The sequence below is a fragment of the Syngnathus acus genome, chromosome 16 (genome assembly GCF_901709675.1).
Source record: "Syngnathus acus chromosome 16, fSynAcu1.2, whole genome shotgun sequence".
Lineage (NCBI taxonomy): Eukaryota > Metazoa > Chordata > Actinopteri > Syngnathiformes > Syngnathidae > Syngnathus > Syngnathus acus.
Genome location: NC_051101.1, coordinates 2,448,843 through 2,458,804, shown reverse-complemented (window position 1 = coordinate 2,458,804; position 9,962 = coordinate 2,448,843). Strand labels below are relative to the sequence as shown.

Sequence of the window (9,962 nt, the reverse complement as noted above, 5' to 3'; positions counted from 1 at the left end):
TATTTCCAGCTCACTTTTCAATCTGGCGTCGTAACGGCGCCTGTTTACATGCTCACGTGCAGTTACTGTACTACAGTACGCAGAATACGCGCTCGTGGCCGACTGCGAACGCGCATGTCGTGACGTCACACGCGCGCTGTTCCGGGATCATGGCTGCGCGCGTCGAGTTGAGTGCACGTCGGTGTTGCTTGTAGTTTGACGACGCTAGGTGAATGCTCGTCCCGCCGCGTGTGTTTGAGATGGCAGTGACGCATCTTTTCCGGCCGCTCGTCCGGCAGGCGAGCGCTCGCGTGTACAGGAAGTACAGCAAGGTGCGCAAGTGTTTTGAGTTACCCGCTGTTAGCAGCAGAAGCTAACGTTAGCATGCAAGGCGGCCTGTGATGTCATTCAGTGTGGCGAGCCGCCCTTTCGCATTAAGGCGACACTTTTACCACTGAGGACTTGTCATTGTCAAATGTTTTTACACTCGTTTTCAAAAATGACTCAGTCACCCAATTAAATGAAATGGCGCCTTTGCTTGATTTTCCAGCACGCAGATAACATGGGACAAAAGTATTGTTTATAGTGTGGCAAACATTTGCAGCGCCACGACACGGAGGTTTGGACATATTCGTGTTATCTTTGGAGCAGCTGCAAAACCGAATTCCCCAAATGACGTCAATTGATTTTTCTGGGTCACTCCTATCTAGTTGATAAATGTGCTCTGTTTCAAGTCCGATGCAAGAATTCCTCAATGGGCTATTATCATAAATGGGCTACTCCAAACAAATAAATCATTACAAAGCCAGGAATATTTACAATACATTGAAGAGAGTTTTGGATCACTAAACTCCAGTTTAACAGGCACACTTGGTTCTCAACGCTTTGGGGACTCTTTACACTCCAATTTATTAGGTACATTGAGTTTTATTAAAAGTCAAGTATCAATTGGCAAGGATTTTGTTGCCCAATGTGCCTCTTGCATTGTTTTCTTGGTCTCGTGTTTATTCTTGTAGAGGATATTAAAGCACCATGTACTCAAACTTCAGTTTGATTCCTCAAAGGATTTTTTAATGTCACTTCCTCACACTATTAACATTTTTGTCCTCAGGCATGTCCGACGTTGCAAGAGAGAGTGCAAGTCTTTGAGTCTCTTTGGGAGCAGAGGATCAAAAAAAGGAGAGCTGAGGCCTCTGAAAAGTGCATCAGTGTCCAGGTTGGCGATGGGCAGCTTGTGAAGGGAACTGCTGGCGTCACAACGCCGCTCTGGGTCGCACAGACTATTCGGTAAATGCTCCAGCTGTAAAAGATTATTCTTTTTTTTTTTCTTTCTCTCTGCCGTATGTACTTTGCTAATCTCATTTTCCTTCACAGTGAGAAAGGAGCCTTGGTGAGCAAGGTGAACGGGGAGCTGTGGGATCTTGAGCGTCCCCTCGAGGCTGATTGTCAGCTGCAGCTTCTCGGCTTTGACTCGCTTGAGGGAAGAGAGGTGAAAACATTTGCGTATTTCAATTCTGCGCTTGTCTTTGTTTTCACAAGCATTCTCTTTTATTCCAACCAAAAGTCATCCATTTCACACAGTATGCAAGATTATGACCAGCCAATATAATCAAGCATCTCAGGAAATATCAGAAACTTTGATTTATTATCCATTTTTCCAAGCAATGCTGTTTTTTGTTTTGTTTTTTGTAATGAGCAACCTGTTATTCCTACTCGTGACCACAGATGTCACTGCTGTACACCAAAACCTTTGCCCTCCATCCTTTTACAATGTAACAGTTACTTCGAAACAAAACGTTCCTAGCACTCAGACTCTACCTTTGCGACCTCCAGGCAGCGTGGCGAACAGGAGCATGCGTGCTGGGCGGAGTGCTGCAGAGGGAGTTTGGCGCCACTGTGTATCGCCAAGGAGCGTCGGAGCTTGGCCTTCACTGCGATCATGTGTTGGATGACAGGTCAGACACGGCGGGCCTCCAGTATGGGAAGCAAAAATGCTTGGAAATACAAATCTTACAAATAGAAAAAGTTTTACACTCCAGTACAGTAAGCGGGGCTGTTCATGTGGAGTCAGCAGTGCCAGGCTGAGTTTGCTTTGCCGAAGATGGTGTCTTCTTGCAGCATAACAAATCCCCTGTCTAGATGACCCCAAAGCGCTATGTCTGACATCGGGGCATGCTGGGCCCCTGACCTACTTTCTTCTCACATCTTGAACTACTTTCCCCTCTTTGACACCCCTCCTGCCTCCCTCTGTCAAATCTCTGCTTGTCTTTTGATGGTCCACCTGCATCTTTCCTTCACCCACAGTGCTGCCTTGTCGCTGAGTGCCGTGGAGGAGCGATGCAAAGCAGCCGCCGCCCTCAAGCTGCCTCTGACCAGGCTGGAACTCGACGCACAAGAGATGAGCGCCCTCTTCCGGGTTAGTAACGCTCGTCCGCTCCGATTAGTCAGCCAGCGCCCTCTCTGAGCAAGACACAATGAAGAAGCAGCAGTCAAAGTGGTCAAAATCCATCTGTCAGGGGTATGAGACAGCCATTTGCATACTAGGTGTGCTTGCAAGTCCAAACAGGTCTCAAGCTGAGATGGAAACATTGCTATAGAGCTGAGATTTGAACCCAGAACCTATGAGACTGATGTGCCGACCCTCACATGTTGACTTCCCCAAAGTAGTCAACGTGTGCAGTTGCAGCGAGAGACTGTGGCTTTCTTGCTATCTCTTGTCTCTTCCTAACCTGGAACACATGAGGAGCCTTTTCTTTTTTGTGTGTTTGTTTCAGGATGACCTGCTCAGATTGCGGTTTGCACGGGAGCAGTTGAAGGGCCTCACTGCTACAGTATACAGGCACGTGTACCCACGCAAACAGGTATTTGGAATGTCCCGTAAGCACGGTGAAAAAACTCTTGCAATCCTTTTGTGTTGCACAGGTGTGGAGACTTTGTAGCAGTCTGTAACGGGCCCCTCCTCCCTCACACTGGCCTCCTCGGTGTGTTCAAGATGCTCCAGGTTTGTGTTTGTGTCTTTTGGAACCGCTCTGACGGGTTGCGGGCCACGCAGGGCTCTTTGCCAACTGTCTGTGGGCAAGAGGCAGGGTCGGATGTTTGTGATTGCACAGTCAATCAAAACAATCACTTGCAAAGTGCTTTACGTCAACTAAAGCTCAGACAAAAACAGGCAGTTGCGTGTTCAGCCTGGCGAACGTGCACAAGTGTTTATTTTGGCCCATACATGTGGAGGGCTTAATGCGGCTGTGTGAATGGAATGTTCCTCGTGGTTATTGATCCATGAGGGAGCCCTCTTCCATACCGGCCCGTCATCCTGCCTTTCCGTGGCGCCGGCAGGATGTTGTTTTGTCAGAGGGAGGCCGGTTTCTTGTCCTTGGCTCTTCCAAACACACAAACTCTGAAACTCTGCGACTGGCATGGCTTCGCCCTTCTGCTCCCTTTCGCCACCTTTTTACTCAGCGCTTACGTCGACGTGAAAGATTCAGTTTCTCGCTCTCTCGCCCCCCAGCTGTCACCCCTCACCCTGGTCGATCAGAGCGAGTGTCCGCCTTTGAAGCGTCTCTTCGGGGTGGCCTTTCCTACAGCCAAGCATAAAGAGCAGTGGGAGAGAGAACAGGAGGAGGCCCGCAGGAGGGACCACAGACGCATCGGCACGGTAAAAGCGATCCGGACCTGAGCCGGGCCAATGAACGAGAGCCAATATCATCCATTGAGCTTCCAATCCATATCAGTTTACTGTGCTTACAAATTGAAAGCAAACAACACGCACACAGCGACATTCTAACAATGTTCACATTCTTCTAACACGTTGGCGTCCGTGAAAAGTCCGACTTTATGTTTTTCCAGGAGCAGGAGCTGTTCTTCTTCAACGATGTCAGTCCTGGAAGCTGCTTTTTTCTCCCGAAAGGTGCGCACGTGTACAACGCCCTCACCGACTTCATCAAGGTGAGAGTTGGGAGGATTTGTTTACTCTAGCGCCCCCTGCTGTTGCATTCCACCGGCACAAGCATTTGCTTAAAAACACACCCCAGAGGGCATTGTTGTTTTCCATCGTCGCTCAGGATATTGCGCTCGTTTGTCTGCGGCGCACTGTGACAGTGCAAGCGTGTCCTTGCACTCTTTGTGACACGCGCATCCTTCCTTCCTCCCTCCCTCCTCTGGCAGAGCGAGTACCGGCGCCGAGGCTTCACCGAGGTCATCACGCCGACTCTGTACAGCACTGCCTTATGGGAGCGCTCGGGCCACTGGCAACACTACAGCGACAACATGTTCACCGTCACCTCAGAGGGCTCACAGACCTATGCGCTCAAGCCCATGAACTGCCCTGCCCACTGGTACGTCTGAACAACTGCACAAGCTCAATGGCGCCAGATCCCAACTGACGGCGTCTTCATTTCAGCCTGATGTTCGAGCAGCGCGTGCGCTCGTGGCGAGAGCTTCCTCTGCGCTGGGCCGACTTCGGGGCGCTGCATCGCAACGAGCTCTCCGGCGCTCTCGGGGGTCTCACCCGGGTCCGCAGGTTCTGCCAAGATGACGCTCACATCTTCTGCGCGCCCGAGCAGGTCGGTATGACGTGCTTGAGTGTCACATTGAGATGATCAGGCTGCTGCCAGCCGTGCTGTTGTCCCACCGGTTCTCAGAGCAGCATAGTCAAGACAAACCCAATGGTGCTTGGTGTTTGGTAAACCGAACCAATTTGACAAATTGTGAATATTTATTTTCAAAAGCTCTTCAAGCTGTTTAAAGACAATAAGACCTTGTGTGTAGAAAAGCACCTGCTTTGAACTGTCAGAGATTCCTAATACCTTGAACAATTGATGCCCAGCCCAAAGGTTTGGTAATTACACATAGTGAACACAAGGTGGCAGCAAAGACTTTTGGGTAAAACTAGACAAGGCCTGACTAAATGAAGTCACCTGCTCAACATAGCTGGAAATAAAGTTTAAAAAAAATTCAATTTACGACAATTGACTCAAAGGGCTTCTATTCCGACACAACCTATAAATGGGACTCATGTGGGTTTATATTAGAGCAATTTGATGGGCGTGCCTGTAAACAGGTTAACACATTCTCCCTGTTGCCCTCGGGCGTTTGTTTTTCTTTGCCCCTAACAGCTGGAAGACGAGATTGTGGCTTGTTTGGACTTTGTGAGGCGCGTTTATCAAGTGTTTGGGTTTTCCTTCCATTGCCTCCTGTCCACACGTCCCACTCCCTGCCTCGGGGAGCCCGAGCAGTGGGACTGCGCCGAGCAGGTATCCGCCCACTGCAAATTGCCTGTAATTGTATTTACCGCGAATTGCGGCAACCACTACAAAACGCTCGCTTCACTTCAAACGATTTTTCAAGCTGCTGCGCCGCAGATGTTGATCTCAAAGCAGCAATTAAAGTGCATTCAATTGCATGCGCACACGCCCTCATGGATGGACGCGACCATTAAACCGCTGTTTTTGTTTGTTTGTTTGTTTGTTTGTTTGTTTGTTTGCGTGCGCAGCAGTTGGAGCGGGGTCTGCGGCAGTTTGGCGAGAGGTGGGAGTTGAACCCGGGGGACGGAGCCTTCTACGGGCCCAAGGTGAGCGAGGTCATCAATCAAAGTTTCCATCATGTTGGCAATGGCCTTACTTGAAAAAGGTTTTGTTGGTAGAAAATGTACGAAGCCGGGAAAAGATTTTCCAGCTCAGGTGTGTGAGCCGAGAGTCGAGGCAAGTCAAGTCAGGGTGCGCTTCGGCAAAAAACGTTCCATCAAAACAAACATTCCTCCCTCCGCGTCCAGTTCGGGCGTGTTGGCAGCAATTAGCCGCATCCGCTCCTGTCTCGCGGTAGCTTGTTTTATGAGCATGTCGCCCTCCAAAAATGTAATTTGTGTCCCGCACCTGTGAGTCGGAGCTCTAATGCCACCCCCCCCCCCTTTCCCAACTCTACACAATGTTGCAGATTGACATCCAGATAAGAGATGCGATTGGCCGACAGCACCAGTGCGCCACCATCCAGTTGGACTTTCAACTGCCAATTAGATTTGACCTTCAGTATGTCGGGTGAGTGCTCATTTCAGATGTCCTTAATAGTGCAACGTGTTCTCCGTGGATCATGAATCCGTTTCCTCATGAAGTCATGGTGGTAACTCTGTGTTTTTCTCAGGCGAGACGGCCGGTCCCATCGGCCGGTGATGATCCACCGCGCGGTGCTTGGTTCAGTGGAGAGGATGATTGCCATCTTGGCTGAAAACTTTGGAGGCAAATGGTGAGAACAAAATGAAGTCTGTGTGTTATCTATTGAGCAAATGTGTCACCGTCTGTTGTTGGTCCCTCAAAGGCCGCTTTGGTTGTCTCCGGCGCAGGTCATGGTCATCCCTGTGGGAAGCAGCTGCAAAGCAGCTGCCAAGGAGGTCAGTAAGAAATTTACTCACAACACCAAAGGCGCAACGAGCCTACAATGTTTGTCTTGTACTAAGTTGGTGCAGCAGTTTCGCAAAGCTGGCTTCATGGCGGATTTGAACGAAGACGCCGGCGCCACCTTAAGTAAGAAGATTCGCTCTGCTCAACTGGCGCGATACAACTACACCTTGGGTAAGGACTGCCAAGAGTGAGGTCCTGTCGATTTTTACGTTCTGTTTTTCCGATGCCAAATATTTTGCTTCCAGTGGTCGGCGATGAGGAGCGTGAGAGCGCCACAGTGAGCGTGCGGAGTCGAGGCGGCCGGCAGCTGGGCAGGAGGTCCGTCCAGGAGGTTCTGACGATCCTCTCGCAACTACGAGACTCCAGGAGTAACCAAGATGACTTTTAAAGGCTGACATACGCGACATTCGCGATCAAGTAACGCAACCGGATTACACGCACACATTTTCAAGCTATCATTGGCTATCACAAAATCGAGGACGGCTCTTTCTTTGAACTCAGCCTTTACCCTGGTTGCTATGGTAACACGACGGCTCTTTGAGACTCAGAATCGGCCGATTGCGTCGGGGGAAATCATGTTGTAGAAATGTTAAAACTCATGGGAACTGTTTTTTAAATGTAAGAAAAGAAACATAATAATTTATATCTCGACAACTGTGGAACAACTACAAATGTGTCATGTGACCAATGTTTATTTTGTGTGCTGCCCTTCATCTGGGAAAAGCACAGCTTCAATTTCCAATAAAACTGCATCGACCCTTTTTCTGTTCACTAATGTTGCTCACTCCTAAATCTCAAAGCTATTGGGAGCTCACTGTCTGTGATGTGCTCACTTAATGTGCCCCCCACCCACCCCACTTAGGCCGCGTCATGCTGTGAGAATAAAAGAGCTGGCTTGCCTTTAAAAGAGTGGAAGAAAGGGAGGATGCTGGGGAGGAGAGGAGGATTTGACTAAAATAGGAGTTGCAGCAGCAACCGGCAGTGGCATGTTTTGGTGGAAACTGCCAAGTCAAGGTACAGGTCAAAATGATTGGATGTCTCTTTCTTTTTTTTTTAATTGAGGGAGAGCGACAGGATGGAAAAGACATGAGTCACAACACAAGGGTGGACAAACGGAACGGCCACTGTGGAAAACACAGCGCGTGTGTGTGTGGTGTTCTTCCGGAGTGGAAATGATCCCAAAGTCTGTGACATACCTGAACACTTTGACCTTGATTTGACACGGCTCTGAGTGACTAAATTTGGGCGGTCTGCTGGTGCCTTGAGATAAGGGTTTCATTTGTTCACAGAGCACACTTGTAATTCAGCTGCGTCCAAATAATTACACTGCTCTTTGACCTTGTGTGTGCTTTGCCAACAACACGTCAGCTTTTTACAAGGCTATTGTTCACCGTTGACTGTAAAAGGAAAACGTGCAAATATTTCCAAAGTGCATACTTTTCCAAGTAGTCATTCAAAAATACTTTTAGATATACGTACATTGCAAATAAATGTCAGAGTCACAATGCATCTCAAATAAGATCATTTAAAGATAAGATAAAATTCATTGTCTGTTCAAGGGATGCACACAGCAGTTTGTATATGCAACTTCATTTACATATGATTATTTTTTTTAGTCAACCGTGCACTTTTTCCCAGTTCCCATTTCAATGCCCACAATATTCCTAACATTTTGCGCAGCGAGCATGTAGACGAGACGTTCGTATGGACAGACGTCGCTGTCCTGTCGGTTGAGGTCTGCTTGAGTGGATTGTGCACTCGCCCTAATCGCCAGATGCGCCGCTCCGACGTTGCCCAGTAGTGGTGTTGCCATGACGCGCACTATTAGCTCCACTACACACTCTTCAAATCTGCTCTTCATGGATAACAAGATCAGTTCCTCTCCCACACACCCTGAATTCCTTCATGTAACGCAGAGAGAAGATAAAGGTAATTGGTGGTCTAGATAGACGTGGAGGAGGGGGATGCCCTTTGTCAAGTGTCAGACTGTGGGAGGACTCTCCCTCTTGTCCCCTTGACTGTTTTCCTGCAGGGCAGGGTGACGGCGACCCAGAGCAGGAGGCCGCCGAACCCCGCGGGCCTGGCCCAGAGGAAGATAAACAGGCAGCGCGCTATTGTTCTCCCGCTATCACTGCCGCCTGCCTGCCTGACTGATTGAAGGCCGGACCTCCCAAAATAGGCCCGCTTGACATCTTTCCCTGGTACCCTCCTATAAATACCCCCCCCCAGACACACACACTCTCCTTGGGGGGGGGGGGGCAAGAAAAGAAGAGCGAGTCAGGAATAGAAAAGTGACCGACCGCCACTGCAAACAACAGAAGGGAGTGATCCGTCACAGTGACCCCAGAGACCCCCAAACACACACACACACTCACACACACCTACGTGTCACGTGTTTTCATGGCCACAATGGCGCGTAAATTGAATTTTGCCACCAGAGGCGGCGGGCTCATGTTTCAGCTCACTCTTGTGCGCCTCATCCCAGACTTTCAGATCATCTCTGCACACTGAACACTCCCATGAGTCGTGAATTCTTGTCTCGCTTGTTGTGGGTCATGTGATTGATAGCGGTTGAGGTCAGGGTTCGTTCCCTTTGCCTATCTGTGACTCTTCTTGCTCTTGCAAAAATCGCTCAGTCACAACTTGGCCCATTGATAACTTTGTAAAGTTGCTCTCGAACTGAATTACAAACTGAATTTTAAAGTTTGAACTTGCCTTGAGCATGAGCGGGCTCCTTTGCTAATTGTCGCGATTTCCCCATTTAGGGTCGTGTAGAATTGACACTGACACTGAACTATGCATGATATGCCGCACGTGCTGACCCGCTTTTCTCTGGCGACACCTTACGTATTAGAGAGCGGGTGGGCGGGCTTCCTGTGTGAAAGAGTTTATTGTTAGAGCCAACCTGTTGAATCCTTCTCAGGGAGGGGGTGGCGGTTTGTGGGTTCACAGGAGGGTCGGGGGTCACGTTGACTCTCAGGCCAGTTTAGACGAAAAAAAACATTCCCAAATATTTGCATTTGCACTCTGCTCCCGCAGAGAAGAAGAGGCCGACATCGGCTTTGAATTCACTAAATACTGTCGTGTCTGTCTTGCTGCGGACAGGACAAAATGTTGTGCACGTCAAGCAGTCGCATACAAACCTCTCCAGCTCGCAACATTTCCAGAGCGCTGAAAATGTCCTTTCTCCTGCCTCCTTCCATCTTGAATAAACCTTTCCTCCCTTCGCTCATGTTTAGAAGCGGTGCAGGGGCGCCTCGGGGAGTTTTGACCTCTCGCTCTTGTTTGGATTCCTGCTTTTCGGAGGGTAACTTGAAGCCAGTGGAAGAGGTTCCGCTCACCTCGTAGGAGACCCTTAATCGGATCAGAGCTGTTTATGCTGTCCAAGTTCTGTGTTGCTTTTCCTTTCCTTGTCAATTGACACTTGTGAGCTTGACAAATGACACACAGTGGTGCCTTGAGATACGATTGAATCCAGTTGGCAGGATTTTCAAGATACGAGCTGTCATGTTTTTGTTTTTTTTGGGCGTTGTGTGTCGGTGCCAGTGAACTCAATAAGCAGCACCTTGGCGACTCGGGAGCGATTCTGCC

General features: G+C 49.2%; 1 protein-coding gene across 1 annotated transcript; it reads left to right on the top strand.

Annotated features, from left to right (window-relative positions):
* Positions 1-112: 112 nt before the first annotated feature.
* Positions 113-7,132, top strand: tars2 (threonyl-tRNA synthetase 2, mitochondrial). The gene is made up of 18 exons (XM_037273236.1): positions 113-311; positions 1,091-1,266; positions 1,354-1,468; positions 1,813-1,934; positions 2,284-2,395; positions 2,754-2,818; positions 2,902-2,980; positions 3,488-3,634; positions 3,826-3,924; positions 4,144-4,313; positions 4,379-4,541; positions 5,094-5,231; positions 5,471-5,548; positions 5,911-6,011; positions 6,115-6,216; positions 6,289-6,361; positions 6,428-6,542; positions 6,617-7,132. Exons 1-18 carry the CDS (start codon positions 213-215, stop codon positions 6,757-6,759), a joined length of 2,097 nt encoding a protein of 698 aa, XP_037129131.1. The 5' UTR covers positions 113-212; the 3' UTR covers positions 6,760-7,132.
* The last annotated feature ends 2,830 nt before the right edge of the window (positions 7,133-9,962 follow it).

What these genes read in the sequence shown, in the direction of transcription:
- tars2 (XM_037273236.1), top strand. Translation starts at nt 213, where the DNA reads ATGCTCGTCCCGCCGCGTGTGTTTGAGATGGCAGTGACGCATCTTTTC. An exon ending in ACTCGCTTGAGGGAAGAGAG is followed by an intron (nt 1,469 to 1,812) that starts GTGAAAACATTT and finishes TGCGACCTCCAG; the next exon opens with GCAGCGTGGCGAACAGGAGC. An exon ending in ACCACAGACGCATCGGCACG is followed by an intron (nt 3,635 to 3,825) that starts GTAAAAGCGATC and finishes ATGTTTTTCCAG; the next exon opens with GAGCAGGAGCTGTTCTTCTT.